Raw genomic sequence first — 16,397 nt, 5'->3', positions numbered from 1 at the left:
TGCAGTCCCCCGAAGATGGGATATCAAAGCTGAAAATTTTCAACTTTTCATTTTGTATTTTGTGAAAATGTTAAAATATTCATATCTCATTCGTTTAAAGTCAGATTGACATGAGATCTTTTCCAGAGTGTAGTTTAGAGTTTGTACATGATTTTAGACTATATGTTTGTCAATTTTGGGTTCATATTCAATGACTTATAGTCCCCCTACCAATATGAAAATTTTCAAAGTTCAACCCACAAAGTAGTAAGTAATTACCAAAAAATTCTGGTTTTTTCGGGTTTTCCGGTTCAAAACCCACTTTATCTGGTTCCAACCTACCCACTTTGATGTTTCTGGGTTTTCTGGTTCTAGATCCACTTTACTCGGAACCGATCCAGAAACTATTCCTATATACCGGTCTGGTTTTCGGTTCTACGAAATCTCGTTAACCGGTTTCGGGTCCGTCCTGTCCGGGTTTGGACCCACTTTCATCCGTAGTTCTAATCCGATACACAAAGTACTTAGGTTACGTTTAGTTGCGGAAAAATGGGTCGTTTTCCGGAAAAATTTTCCAAGAAAAATGAAAATTTTGAAAATGCGTTTAGTTCCTTTATTTTTCCAATTTTTTCATAGAAAATGAAAATTTTATATTTTCTAAAATTACAAAGAAGTTGAAATTTTTTGGAAAACTCATAATCATTGTTTTCCATAATTTTCTAATTTCAAAATTTTTCTAAAATATAAACACACCTACTCCCACCCCACCCACCTCTACCTACCCCCACCGTAACACCCCAAACCCACCACACCCTACCTACCCACACCCCCACAAACACACACACACTCACACCCACAAACATACACCCACCCCCACCCCCACCTCCACCCCCACAAACACACACACCCACAAACACACTCACACACACCCAAAAACACACACCCACACCCACCCCTACCCCTACAAACACACCCACACAACACCAACACACACACACACCCACAAACCCACACACACATACACCCATCCGCCCAACACCACTACCACAATCACCCATCTACCATCATATCATCACCGCCGCTACCCCATCACCAACACCACCACCATCACCACCACTGCCACAATTGTCGCCGCCACCACCATCGCCGCCATCATCGACACCACCACTGCCCCCCCACACACACACTTTATCACCGTTACTGTTTTTTAAAAATGAAAACCGATAGAAAAATACACATATAAACACGTTTTGTAATTTTCTAAAACTTAAAATGAAAAATAAATAAGTTTTAACTAAACGTGTTTTCTAAATTTTCCAATGAAAACTGAAAACTGAAAATGAAAAATGAAAATTGTTTTTCCGTAACTAAACGCAACCTTAGCGTCTCATACCTTATAAATAGGCATGAGCAAACGGACCGAACCGGCCCGACAAGGGAACCGACTTCGGCCAAAATCAAGAACCGAACCGGCTCGGTGGTTCTATTGGTTCCGGGTCCGGTTTTTGTCGGGTTTTCATTTAGGAACCGGTCTGATTTGACACGCTTCCTTGTGGGGCTTGTAACTCATTCAATTTTTAACCAAATCAAACGTTTTTATAGTCTAACTAATCTACATGTAGGAAAAAGATTCAGGTCAAAACAAGTTAAATTGAGTGAGTTATGCACATTTGAACAACAAAGTCAGATTACGTTTAATTGCTAAAACATAAAAAAATTCTGATTTGACATCCTTCCTTGCGGGGCTTGTAACTCATTTAATTTTTAACCAAATCAAGCGTTTTTATAGTCTAAATTAAACTAAAAATCCTAATCTACATGTAGGAAAAGAATTCAGGTCAAAAAAAGTTAAATTGAGTGAGTTATGCACATTTGAACAACAAATTCAGATTACATTTAATTGCTGAAACATAATTTTTTTTTTAGATTTGACACACTTCCTTGCGGGGCTTGTAAATCATTCAATTTTTAACCAAATCAAGCGTTTTTATAGTCTAAACTTAACTACAAATCATAATCTACATGTAGGAAAAAGATTTAGGTAAAAAAAATTAAATTAAGTGAGTTATGCACATTTGAACAACAAAGTCAAATTACATTTAATTGCTAAAACATAAAAAAAAAATTATGATTTGACACCCTTCTTTGCGGGGCTTGTAACTTATTCAATTTTTAACCAAATCAAATGTTTTTATAGTCTAAGCTTAACTATAAATCATAATCTACATGTAGGAAACAGATTCATGTCAAAAAAAAAAAATTAAATTGAGTGACTTATGCAACTTTCAAATTTTGAATGGGTTATCCGGTCCGGTTCCCGGTTTTGGGCTGGTTCCAACGACTAATTCTTACCGGGTTCCGGTTCCAAAAATTGATGAAATTATAGTACCAGTCCCGGCCCGACCGGTTCCATTGGGTTCCAGTTCCGGGACCGGTTCCCCGGTCTATATGCTCATCTCTACTTATAAATAGCCCAATTCTACGCCACTAAAGGAGGTACACAAAACCCTTTGATACTCCGGCTTTGATCCTCAGGCATTATATTGCCTTATCATCAGTGTTTTTTTAGGTCCTTTCAGGTGACAGAATAAGTGATTTTGATTTTATTTATATCGTGGAGCACAAATAGTCAAAGGAGTATATCCTCTTTTGAATACCAAACAACCATTAATCCATCATAAAATACCAATCCCATCCCAACGGTATATGTGACAAAATAAATGACTTTGGTTACATGTCAAAACAAATAAATTTTAGGAATGATCAAATCACGTTAAACCAGATAGACCCGTTAACAACCAACTTTCCGTCTTGATTTAATTGCAAATTGACAAACCAACAACTTTTTTTCAGTCATGATTAATACACACAAGCAAACTACACCAAAAAAGAAAGCATTTGTAAGTCAAAGTTCAAACAAACATTCACCCTATTTCACAACGACATCAAAGTCCGAAGATCATCCAAATTTACATCCCTTTTCTCCTCCTTCCCCTTCTTCCTAAAAGCCTCCTTCGCTAGCTTCTGTTTCTTTTCCTGTAACAACAATATCCTCTCATCAATACTATCTTTAGCAATCATCTTCACAACCTTCACATCCTGCTTTTGTCCGATCCTATGGACACGATCCATCGCCTGTTCTTCCACCGCAGGATTCCACCACGGCTCCATCAAGTACACCCGCGAAGCCGCCGTGAGATTAATCCCCGTGCCCGAAGCCTTAAGACTCGCGAGCAAAACCGTGGGCCCGCATCCATCCGAATCTCCAAACTCTTTAATCACATCCGCTCTCTTCTTCCCACTCATTACACCATCCAACCGAACAGTTTTAAACCCTGCTGCTTTTAACGGTTCCTCGAGTAAAAGCAACAACTTACGAAACTGAGAAAATACAACCGATTTTATACACGGGTTTTCGTTTCTTGATGCCTCGAGGAGCTTTAAAAGGGCAGTTACTTTGGAGGAAGAGGAGGAGGAAGAGGAAGAGGAAGAGGGAAGTTTGTTGACCTCGGGTGGAGGTGAGAAAAGATCGGATTCGGATAAAGGGTGGCGACATAGTGGGCATAGAGATTTTGAATGTTTTAGTGTTCGGATTATGCAGTTTTGACAAAAGATATGCGCGCATGATGTGATGATTAGTTCGGATGGTGGAGAGAGGCAAATTGGACAGTCTATGTCTTCACTGTCTTGTAGTAGTATAACCAACTTCTTTAAAAGTTCTGGGTTGTTGGATGCATCTGTGTAATAATAGAAATATAGAATGAATCACTTGTAAGGATGAAAACATGTGTACATCATGACAAAGAGCTTCACATAATGTTATGTTAGTACCTTCGAAATTGTAGGATGAAAGTGATGCCCTAACGTCTTCAGGGCACAATTCTGTATGTGTACATATCTGGCGAAGTCTTAGAATGATGCTTAGAACAGTTGAGTAATTGTGTGTCACACTTCCATTAGCAATATATTTCTCAACAAAACTTTTAGCTTCGGATTCCATCTCATCATAAAGCTTACGTTCATCTACAGAAAGCTCCACATTACATGTATGGATAGTTTTTGGAGGCAACCCAATCTCAGTCTTTTCTTTCGTCCTCCTCAAAGAAATAGTTGCCATTAACGCCTAAACACAAATAAAAACAATTTTCTAAATGAAATTATAGACACAGAAAGTATTATTATTATCTTGATTTATTGATTTGATTGGTCTTATACCTGGAGCCTTGAGAGTCCTTTTGCATTCCCCTGAGCAATTGGTCGTTGGACTAATCTATCCCAATAGCTTTTGATTGAAAACGGATCAAATTTTAGAAATGCCATGAGAGAGTATAAGTCCATTGAACCATTTTGAATGGGTGTTCCTGTAACAACCCATCGCCTTTTGGCATTCAACATAGTCACAGCAACACTTTGGTTTGCCTTATGATTTTTGATTACATGTGCCTCATCCAAGATCACACGCCACCATGCTATCTTCTTTATGGGTGTATTCATGTTATTTAGTTCGCTTCCGAGTGTACTATAAGTTGTCAAGACTATGTCATACTTTTGAAGCTCTAAGATATCTTGAGTTCGATCCCCATAGTACATATATGCTTTTAGCCTACCCCTTTTTGTGTGCTCGGTTAGTTGTGTTATCCAAGTTGAGAAAACAGAAGGTGGACAAACAATCAAAGTCATTTTTGAGCCAATTTCACCTATGTTTTCTTCCTTTTTCTGTTTCTTACTAGGCCTAAGGGTTTTGTTCACTTTCGCCTTTCTTGATCGTTTACCACTTGGGACAACCAAAACCTCGTCTTCCAATTCTTCATTTACATTTACATCATTACATTTATCCAAAGCAATTAAAGAAAGTAAAGTGAGAGTTTTACCCAATCCCATGTCATCAGCAAAGATCCCACCACGTAGAGGCTCGGGTCGAATATCGGACTGATAATTTGTCAGCACATTCACGAAACCCTCCTCCCTTTTTTCCCAAAAGGGTGGCAACTCATCGGAGTTCTCACGGTGGTGCAGCCAATATAAACCTTCCTTTTGATGCAGAAAAAGATCCGGTAAAATGAAATCTTCTGGAGGCTCCATAACTCCATTCACCACATTTTTACTAGAATTATCGTCGACCAACTTAAAAATCTCATCCAAATCACCCTTTTTCTTCTCTTTCACGACCATAGATTCAGACATACTAAACGAAGGATCATCTGGCGAGAATAAAAACAACCCTAATGCGGATTTGACGATCTCAAAAGCTTCAATCTTTGAAAACACGTGAATATGACATGGGATTTTATACGCAGCTGCGTTTTTAGGGGTTTTGGGTACAATCCCTTCAACATGAATCAAATTACAGTCGATTAAAGGGGCAAGTACACTAGCTACCTTCTTTTCGATATGACCAACTTGGATAGTTCGAGTATTGACGACTTTGATAGCGTTAGAGTCGAAGCGATTCAATGGTTCCCTAACAAGGCCAACCATTTCTCGGCCACTTATCCGGCCGGAATAGTATTGTAAACCGACAATGTTGGCGACGATGAAACCCACCATGTAGGTTTCGGACTGGGTCGATGGCGTAGATGACGATAATTCCTCGGAATCTCGGTCTTCATCTCCGATTGATGCAAGCGGTAATCGATTAGAACCCATCCCCTGTTTTTGGAAAATGTAGATTTTGTGCGCAAGGGTTTTAGCCACAGTGCGACAACGACTTTTTGTTGTATCTATAGTTGAATTGAATGAAAGCTGAAACTATAGCGGTTTTACCATTTTACATATACGTGTAAATTCCACTATAGCGGTTTTACCCTTTTATAGTACACGTGTAAAGAGGGTAAGGTTAAAGAACAAAATGATAAGTTAGAAAAAAAAAAAAAATAGAACATTATAAAAATAAGGGTAAATACGAATGGTCCATATGGTTTGAGTTAATTTGCGTGTTTGGTCTCTAAAATGTTTTTTTAATTCGGACCATTCTTATATTTTATTTTTGTTTCGGGTTTAGTCCCTGATCAAGATAAAATGACTATTTTACCCTTTATAGTATTTTTTATTTCTTTTATAATTTGATTTTAATTATTATATAAATTAAATAAATAAATAAACTCACCCCCACAATCCTCCATTTACCTTTTCTTAAACTATTTTCATAGACCTCCTCCCTAAATGCCATCGTCAGCCTCAAGCACCACCACCACCACCATTCTTATCATTGGAGTTAAGGTAGTTCTGATATTGTTGATTCATGTTGACCACCACCTATTCACATAAGAAATCACCAGTATTTCACATCCGTCGTCCGGTGACCAGCGACCAAATCAACCCTAGATCCCGTCACTGCCTTGGTTGTTTCAGACCAACCCTCACCTCCACATAAAACCCTCCTGATCGATTAGCGTTCAAATTAGCTGAAAAGCCTGAAGAATCAACTATGTTTGTGCTCTTGTTAGACATAATCGAGTACAAGTCCACTCGATTAGGCTTCAAATCAGAAGAAACTGAAGCTTCTGCATTAGATCGTTTTTTTTTCTTTTTTTTTTTTTGCTGCATCAAATGGTAGATCTATAAGAAGAGATGACCAAGCTAGGAGTTTTTTACCTCTTGAATGTTACTAGCAAGGTGATAATCCCAGATCCAAACTTCTTCCAAGCTCTAAAGTCATTCCACCTTCTTCTTCTTCTTCTTCTTCTTCTTCTTCTTCAAGAATACCACCAAAACACACAAATGAGCTCAAGGTGCACTCTCCACGATTAGGGTAGAGGGACGATTTTTAGGTGGAGACTGATGAGGGTGAAGGTCTTGGGGCCATAAAGGGGATTATATAGGGTGCAAACCCTCAAAATTAGGGTTTTGGTCTGAACAAAATACGCACCGCATACCTGCTGAGTACGCCCAGCGTATACGTACGAATCTGTGTTCTTCATGCATGAGTACGCCATGTGTATACTCCGAGTACGCGCGGCGTACGGACCAGAATGGCATGACTTAAAAAGTTTTATGGTTAGAAATAAACCTTCTCAGAACGAGTTTGATAGAAAGATAGTTTTTCATTTCATGCATTATAAAGACAAGTTCTAGTTTTCGTTTTATTTAAATAAAAGTCAATATTTGGTTTACTTAGTTGTCTTATCTTATTTCCCTGCAATCGCAATAATGAAAGCGTTGGTTATATTTCTAATAATAGCAATATTAATTATGGATTTGATTCTTATAATATCGCTTGTGGTGTTGTCATAATTGACCAAGTGATAAGAAATCACATGGTCAACTGGACAAATACTTGGTATTGTACAAGGCAAATTGTATAATATATGAGAATCTTTTTCATTGGAAAAATTATGACTTAAATCATTGTTCACATGTTTATGTGAGGCAAGTGAAGGACTAATGGATTTAGTACATATTGATATGGACTCTTTAGATCCACCGCAGGGGACGATAACTATATTCATCATGATTTATTGATGTTTCAGTAAACATGATTGTGTTTGTAAGAATAAACAGAATTCTGATACTTTGAAAGATTCAAAGAGTACCAGAACAAATAGAAGAATTAAATAAGCAGAAAGATAAAAAAAATTCTCCAATCTGAAAAGAAAAAGAGAGTTCATTGGTATCATGTTTTATGATCATCTTGGTAATTGTGTAATTGTATCACAATTAATCCTCCAAGAACATCTTAGTGCAATTATATGACTAAAAAGATAGATCGAACATTACTGGAAATGGTTCGATTATAGATGAGTCACGCTTCATTCCAAATCTAGTTTTAGAGGCATGAATATGTGGATTAGGTGTCTAAGCCCATAACTATAATTGGTATGTACTTGATCTGATAGTAGTATTGTCCTTTTGGGTTGCCTTCACTATAACAAGTTGACAAGATGATTTTGGAGAAAGAGGTTAATGAATGGTTTATTAATATATTATAGAAATAATATATTAATTAGAAATCATATTATTTAATTAGTATTTAATCAAAAATTAATTTTGGGATTAAAGGAACCGATTCAAAGTACGGGGACTGATATTGCAAATCAATGATAGTTGTAGTATTGGGCTGCTGGACTCCCTTGTAGAGGGTTAGATGAAATCTATAGGAGGCCCTATAGAGATTTCATCTAAGGCCTCCCAAAGGGTGGGTTCATGGACTTCTTCGAGCCTAAGTCAAGAAATAGGGGTTTCCTTGGAAACCCTACCAGCCACAAGTATATAAAGACCCATTGTCATATGATTTTCGGCTATGCATTCTATGAGAACCCTAGCTGAAAATTTAAGAGCCTTCATCACCTCTCTCCTTCATCCTTTGCTAAGTGGTGTTTGTGGCTCCATAAGAAGTGCAACGCTTGTGGCACTAAGCTCTTAGAAGTCAAGATCAAGCAAGGAACACTTGTTATTACTATATAACAAGAAAGGTATTCTTTTAAACCTTTTTGATATATAGATTTCGATTTTATATATACTAGATCTAGGGTTATTGCTTTGGAAATCTTATTTGCATGTATAACTTGAGAAAAACCTAGATCCAAAGCAATTAAGGTTGCATGTACACATATGGATGTAGATATGCTCATAATCCATCAGTGGTATCAGATCCTAAGATGTTTTTCTATTATATTTGATGTAATAGTGATTTTCCTAAAGCTGGAACAAAACTGATTTTGCTTTCTATTTGATGGACTCGACAAGTTGCATGAACTCAACGAGTCCAAGCCCTGACTCGACGAGTTGACTTGTCAGACAGCTAATTTTCCGATTTTCAAATCTATTCTAGATTAGGATAATTACCATAATTCATTTTTAATGCCTTAAATTGAATTATCTGCTTGGTAATGTGATTGCCTTATCTAAATAGATTGACTTGGTCAAATTTTAAGATAATGTCTAATTATATGATTAATTAATTATTTAAAATTTGAACTAGTAGTTTTGAAAAGTTTCAGATTACACCCTTAAAGTTTTGGAATTTAAAATTTAATTAAAAGTTTAATTTTGAAATATTAAATTCTAAAACCCTAGTATGATAAATGTTTAAAATACGACCCTTATACTATTATAGTATTACATGATTAATATATATATATATATATATATATATATATATATATATATATATATATATATATATATATATATATATATATATATATATATATAAGATGAGTCGGTCTTACCGTTAGTAGGCCTCATTCACGAAGCTGGTCTATAAGGGGTGTTTAAGGAAGCGACCTATAAAATGACCGACATTGGGTATCCATTCTTACCCACTGTATTCTTGACTAGTGGATGGTGATTAGCCGAATGGGTAGGATAGGACATTAATTCCCTCATTAGTTTGTATAATGTACAATATAAAGTAACTAAATGTTTTTTTCAAAATTCTCAATCTTAGTTACTTTAGGAAAATGTGAGTTTGATGCTAATCCATGAAATTGCACATTGCACTTTGTCAAGTCGTTAATGGAGCGTGTATGGTTAACTGGCACACTAACTTGGACTAACAAAGGATGGCAATGGGTGGCTCGTAAATTATCATTGATCAATGGAGTGTGTATGGTTAACCGGCACATTGATTAGGTGGTAAATGGCATCGATAGTACCAAACTAATTTTTATGGTTATTCACACCTTGTTTGTGATCCTCGGTATCCTAGTCACAAACTTGAAGGGCATAATCGAGATTAAACATGCCATTGAATAGTTCAATGAATCTCAAAATATCTATGAATTTCATTTCATTTAAAACCTAAGTCATTTTAAAATTTCGTTTTCATGGTGAAATTAGTAAATCGTCATTTACCTACCTTCAAATAATTTACAATTGGATTACAACATCCCTCTTCCGAATTGTGAATTATTGTGTTGGGCCCTAGCCTTAATATTTCATTTTGGATGTTGTATTAAGGATTCCTTATCTAAACAAAAACTTTGTATTTCTTCTTTTTCAGATGTCTGGACCAAACAATGTTTCTGGCTTAACCTCTAACAACAACTCAAACAAATCCTTCCTTCTCCTGAACATTTGTGCGAGGATTACGTTTGATGTTTCCAACTTCAATGATTGGATCCGGAACATTCGTATAGCCTTGCGTTACGAGGACAAAGAATATGTCCTTGATAAACCGTTGAACGAGATCGATGAATCAAAAGCGACTCCTGAAAGAAATAGCTGAGTATGGGGTTCACTACAAGGATGCCACTAAGGTATCCTGTATTATGGTAGCCACTATGACTCCTGAGCTGCAGCGGTTCTACGAGGACTACTAGCCCTACGAGATCTGTAATGACTTGATGGAAGAGTACCATCAAAGAGCACGTCAAGAGAGGTACGAGACATTCACCTCGTTCATTAGCACCAAAAATGAGGGATGGAGAGTCCATCACGAGCCACTTGCAAAGAATGCAAATATATGTGGATCGTCTCTTGAAGTTGAATGTGAACTTCAGTGAGGAGCTGACTATTGACATAGTCCTTCACTCTCTACCTCTTTGTTATGATCAGTTCAAGATGACTTATCATATGAGCAATGAGGAAGACACATTGAGCAAGCTTCAAGGCCTGGTAAGAACTGCTGAAAGTGGATTAAAAGGGAAAGGTGTCCAATCCACTCCTATTCCTACTACTGTTGCTTCTGTACTGGCAATTGGACAAGGAAAAGGGAAAAGAGGAAAGCTCCCTCAAAGATTTGGAAGGGAAAGTATCATGATGGATCTTCTTCTAGTGGATCCAAAGGAAAAACCAGTTCTGTCCCCCCTCCTCCGATCCAAAAGATGCAACATGTTTCTATTTCCAAGATAATGGGCATTGGAAGAGAAGTTGCCTGAAATACATGCAGGACATCAAGGATGGAAAGATAAATCCCTCCTTCACATGTATTTATACTATTCTATCTAATAAATCATCACATGTTAGTTCTTGGGTCCTTGATACAGGATGTGGTTTTCACATTTGTTCTGAATTGCAGGGGCTAAAAAGAAGTAGGGATGTGGAGCAAAGGAAGATGAACCTGATAATGGGGAATAGGAAATCGTCGCCTGTCACCAGGATTGGGGTTTATTCTTTATTGCTTAGTAAATTCAATATTATCATCAATACATTTTCAAACTTTCGAAACAGTAAATTCAATATCTCCAACTAACTTCCATACCCACCTGTCGTGCAATGTGGATATATTAACTGCTTGAAGTACTTCCTCCAACTGTTGTACATTCGCAAATAGAGTACAATCTTTAAGTACATGCGATGTGGATATATTAACTGTTTGAAGTACTTCCTCCAATTGTTGTACATGAGCGAATAGAGTACCTGATGTAATCGGCCTACTCTAAGCCAATATAAATGTAGCTCCATTCCAACGTTGACTAATCATACAATCTTTATCCGTCTCCATAATAAACAATCTAGAAAACCGAACCATCAAAGTATTCTCTCCAATCCACTGATCCTTCCAAAACAAAGTGGAAGCACCATCACCAATCACCTTTTGAATAGTATTATTTAGAATAATACAAGAATCATGTAATTGGTTAATTATACAAATTATCTTTACCCACACCCTTTTTTTTTAAACCGCACTTTCATCACTCTATCCAAACCCCCCATCACGACCATGAAACATCTTTATCACCTTTTTAAAACCGAACTTTCATCACTCCATCCAAACCCCCTATCACGACCATGAAACATCTTTATCACCTTGCATCAAAGATCATTTGTACTATTCAAAAAACGCCACTTTCATTTATACAATAGAATTCGCCAAAATAGATTCCCATCTGATCCAATATAATTTTCGATCACCTTTTTCTTCTCCCCAGAAAAAAGAAGCTCTCAACTTCTCTAAGAACTTGTTTACAACTCTGGACATACGAAACATTGATATATAATAAATGCCAAGAGAACCTAGAACTTACTTCAATAACATTGACCGACCCCCAATCGACATGAGTTTTAATTACCATGATGCAAACTTCTTTTGGAACTTGTCAAAAATATTATTCCATCCCAATGATCTTCACATAACCCCTCCTATTGGAAGGCCAAGATAAAAAAAAATGGGAGTTTGGCAGCCTTACAACCTGTTAAAACCGCAAACTTTTCTACCAACGGGAATGAAATATTAATACCAAATAAATTTGATTTTTGCATGTTTACCTTGAGACCAGAAACCAAATAGAAGCACCCGAGGATAGCAATCAAGTTGAGAATATTTTCCCGGTTCCATTCGCCAAAAAAATAGCATCGCCAACATAAAATAAATGGTACAAATGTAACTCTCCATCACCAATCACCATTCCACGATACAACCCTGAACCGCATCTTCTATTGCAACATTAAAACTATCCATTGCTAGAATGAATAGAAATGGAGACACAGATCACCTAGTCTTAAACCCCTTTTTAGAGAAAACTTTTTCGTAGTACTACCATTCAGTAAAACATAAGACCGAACATTTTGAAAACATGCTCGTATGAGATTACACCAGTTTTCGGAGAAACCCATAAAAGTCATTGTCTTGTAAAGAAAATCCCAAGAAAGTGAGTCATATGCTTTCTCAAGATCAACTTTAAACATCATTAAATTCTTCTTCCACTTACATGAATCTACAACCTCATTTACAATCAACGGCTCCTCTAATATCTGTTTACCTTTAATAAAGGCAGTTTGTTTCGAGCTCACCACCGTACCGATTACCAGAATGACCTCTAGCAGAACTCGAAGCAAAATCAAAATGATTATTTCCCCATATTTCACGTACTTTAAAAATATCCACACTAGTTGCAAACGACTCTTGAATTCCCAAAAAATTAATCTTAAGTTTATTACAAAGATTATTAATTTTTATCTTTTTCCTTACCGTTCCAATTCCACAGATGTTAAATGAAATGACATTCATTCATCCACATCATTTGCACCCAAACTATCTAAGGCCCCGTTTGATACGCATCTTTCCAGGTCCAAACAGATCTTTCTGACTGAATGGACCGGAAAGACTGTTTGATTTGCACAAAAGAAGGGGTCTTTCCCGGTAAGATATGTCTTTCCCAGAAAGCCCCAAAATCGTATCTTTCTGGCTGAATGGGCTGGAAAGACAATTATACACCAAACCCTGCCTCTTTCTTTCTTTATTGGATTATTAATTTTTTTAAATAACTTTTTTTAAATTTATTTTTTATTGAATTATTAAATTTTTCATCATTCAGCACAGTCAATCAGATGTACAATCAAATAACATTGTTTCTTTCCCAGTCAGAAAACTTTCCCAAACAGCACTTTACCAGACAGAAACTATCAAACGGGACCTAAGAGTTTCTTCATCTCACTTTTTGTCCTGGACATATCATGACCCAAAACCTTAGCTACACAAATGTTAAATGAAATGACATTCATTGATCCACATCCTTCACACCCAAACCGTCTAAGAGTTTCTTCATCTCACTTTTTGTTCCGAACATATCATCACCCAAAACCTTAGCTATAGATAGATATCACTTAACTCCATCAAAACATTGGCTATAGATAGACATCTTATTATTATTATTATTATTATTATTATTATTATTATTATTATTATTATTTCCTTTTCCTTATGTTTTCTTAATTTTTGAATATTTTGATTTATTAATTTTTTTTTCTATTTTTCATAATCTAAAGCATCATAAAAGGAAGCTACATTAATTGTAACAAGTTGTATGATGAACATATAATTACAAGTTAACAAACAAAAATTTTCATTAAACGATGAATGTCGTAAAAAATATAAAAATAAAAAAAAAATTGTTAAGTTTAATATGTTTTACATATATCTCATTCTTTTTCATTGTTAAATTTAAGTAATATATTACAAAAAGCATAAATACATAAAAAAAAATGATAATTCTGATGGGGATTTTGTAAACTTTTAAAATCATGATAATAAATATATTAATTAAGAAGAATCTTAAAAAATCTCTATTTATTTGAAAATATTTGTCATAGTATATTTCTATTAAATAAAAGATCCCCAAAATAAAAAATGTTAGCATAGTAGATTGCAGACTTCGATTCTCGTTAGTAAAAGATTTGGAAAAACACCACATCTACGGACTACGGTTGCTTCGCGTTTCTGCTAGATTAAACCCTAGAAAACCCCCCATTTTCTACATATTATCATCGATCTCCTCACACAGGTTTTCTCTCATCACCTACTCGTGCCAATTTCGTTAATGTGGCTTCTTATGTGCATGCAATTCGACGCAAATATCTGTTGATCAAATCGCAATTTACAGTCTGCACTTTCGATTCGTTACGTATCTAGCCTTACAGTATATGCGCCAAACCTTTTCTACAATCGGATCGATGGATTGTGGCTAAGTAAATATAGATTTTATATTCATATATACAACTGCTAGTTTACAACAGTTAGCTAGAACTCCGCTAATTAAGCATTACACAATTTGTGCTTCATGTGCTCTGTCTGTTTTGAACAAATTAAAAAAGGCAACTCTTTCTTTTCACTCGATTTTAGATCAGATAGACTTTGTTTTGGTCCTTCCAAAAGATCTATCTAGCTAGTAATTATAACGTACATTAAAAACTTGTATTTCTTTTAGCATATAGTTATTTCTATTTTGAAACAGAATTCTATGGAGATGGGAATGAGCATCTCCAGGAAAGAATCAGAATTGCCGATGAAAAGAAAGAGAAAGAAGGTTGACCGGTTTATGTTTCTTCCAGATGACATCCTTTTAGACATCCTTAAAAGGCTCCCTGATGATTTCCCTCGTTATTTGGCTAAGTATGTGTGTAGACGATGGTTTAATATAATGACTAACAGAATCTTGCTACACGATACTTCTTTTTTTATCCTCCAGAAGACGGGAAACTTGACAGCACGTTATGTGGGTATACGAGAAGAAGAACAAGGGATACACGTCATGAAAGTGCAGGATCTTGACATACCTCCCATAGGCATTATAAGATCTTGGGTTAACGAGTTTCTTCTAATATCAGATTATAAAAAACAATCTCTGTATGTTTAGGCATTATAAGATCTTGGGTTAACGAGTTTCTTCTAATATCAGATTATAAAAAACAATCTCTGTATGTTTAGGCATTATAAGATCTTGGGTTAACGAGTTTCTTCTAATATCAGATCTTGGGTTTACCAAGGAAGGATCATATCTTCCCGAACGTAATATTGCATCATGTGGAGGATATTGTACGATCAAATGTGGAGTTGCACTTTCTTTCAATCTTTTCAAGGGAATGTACAAAGTGGTTCACTTGTTTATGGGGCCACCAATCGAATGTCATATCCTTATATTGAGAAGCGACCATATTGCTACTTCAAAGTGGAAAAAGATCCATGTTCCATGCATGAATGGAGGGTCGTTTTATTCTTCTAACCTGGTTTCAATTCAAGGTAGGTACCTTCACTGGGATAATTGCATTGATAATAGCCTTGTTTCCATGGATATGGTGAAAGAGGAAATTGTGAATATGAGTGTACCCAATTATGATAAGGGATTCGGATTTGTGTATACTATTTTTGAGATGGGTGGTTACCTGGGTTTCTTTGTTGAAAATAGTATGGACAAAGCTGATATATGGATTCTTAAAGATTTTCAGAGGAAGAAGTGGGAGAAGTTGCAATCAATTACTCTCAAGATGTCGTACTACAGTAGATTGTCAGTTAGTATTCTCGACAGATGGTGCTACAACAGATTTCCCCTCTGTGGCGTAATGAGTAAAAGATCTAGATATATAATCCTGGAATGTAAAAACAATATTAAGGGTATGTGCTATTATGATTTGAAAAATGGAGTCATGAAAGAGCTAGACATCCACATTAACGTTGATGATGGATGCGTCGTTCTTTCATCACCAAGTATTAGATAATCTAAAAGCATAAAACAGAAGAGAGGAGGAAGTATATATTGTCCTTTAGTTCTATTTATCAAAATGGATGATTTCGTTTTTAGTCTGTCGGATGATATAAGAAACTAATCATGTTTGATTAATTGACTATAGTGTGCTTTAATTTCGTTATTCTTTTTTGAATTTGAGATGGTCAATGTTTCGAAGTAATAATTTTTTTAGAAAAAACTTGTTTTTTATGATTATTTGAACTTCCGTCCCGTTCGTTATTATGTAGATTTACAAATTAAGGCTTATAACAATAAATCCACTAAAATATTAGAATAGTCAAAATGGAAAAACAACCCGCAGAAATGTAAAAAAATATTATTATGACAACTCATTCAGATATGTTCTTTTTTTTTTCTTTTTATCATAATTAAAACTTGAAAACATAAACATTAAACGTATAATGTTTCCAACTATGGCACAAACCATATAATGTTTTTAACATATGCTACCAACATACAAAAAAACCAAACAATGTTTATTACCATGTACCAACATAAAAAAAAACCCAATCT

General features: G+C 35.7%; 2 protein-coding genes across 3 annotated transcripts; one reads left to right on the top strand and one right to left on the bottom strand.

Annotated features, from left to right (window-relative positions):
- Positions 1-2,770: 2,770 nt before the first annotated feature.
- LOC111889407 (putative SWI/SNF-related matrix-associated actin-dependent regulator of chromatin subfamily A member 3-like 1) lies at positions 2,771-5,786 on the bottom strand. The gene is made up of 3 exons (XM_023885553.3): positions 4,195-5,786; positions 3,811-4,102; positions 2,771-3,716 (listed from the first exon to the last, which is right to left on the bottom strand). The coding sequence occupies exons 1-3, from the start codon at positions 5,623-5,625 to the stop codon at positions 2,914-2,916; spliced, it is 2,526 nt and encodes an 841-aa protein (XP_023741321.1). The 5' UTR covers positions 5,626-5,786; the 3' UTR covers positions 2,771-2,913.
- Positions 5,787-13,992: 8,206 nt separating this feature from the next.
- LOC111889451 (uncharacterized) lies at positions 13,993-16,005 on the top strand. Of its 2 annotated transcripts, none has more exons than XM_052763606.1 (2): positions 13,993-14,144; positions 14,595-16,005. In XM_052763606.1, the coding sequence occupies exon 2, from the start codon at positions 15,223-15,225 to the stop codon at positions 15,853-15,855; it is 633 nt and encodes a 210-aa protein (XP_052619566.1). In that variant the 5' UTR covers positions 13,993-14,144; positions 14,595-15,222; the 3' UTR covers positions 15,856-16,005. The 2 variants fall into 2 exon arrangements, with proteins under 2 accessions (XP_052619566.1, XP_052619567.1); XM_052763607.1 differs by having other exon boundaries at positions 13,995-14,144; positions 15,110-16,005.
- Positions 16,006-16,397: the final 392 nt, after the last annotated feature.

The sequence above is a fragment of the Lactuca sativa genome, chromosome 5, assembly GCF_002870075.4.
Source record: "Lactuca sativa cultivar Salinas chromosome 5, Lsat_Salinas_v11, whole genome shotgun sequence".
Taxonomy (NCBI): Eukaryota; Viridiplantae; Streptophyta; class Magnoliopsida; order Asterales; family Asteraceae; genus Lactuca; species Lactuca sativa.
This window is presented reverse-complemented; position numbering and strand designations above follow the sequence as displayed.

Coding starts and splice junctions, on each gene's coding strand:
- LOC111889407 (XM_023885553.3), bottom strand. CDS start 5,625: ATGGGTTCTAATCGATTACCGCTTGCATCAATCGGAGATGAAGACCGA. Junction 4,103..4,194: donor AAGGACTCTCAAGGCTCCAG/GTATAAGACCAA, acceptor ATTTGTGTTTAG/GCGTTAATGGCAACTATTTC. Junction 3,717..3,810: donor TTCATCCTACAATTTCGAAG/GTACTAACATAA, acceptor ATTATTACACAG/ATGCATCCAACAACCCAGAA.
- LOC111889451 (XM_052763606.1), top strand. CDS start 15,223: ATGTACAAAGTGGTTCACTTGTTTATGGGGCCACCAATCGAATGTCAT.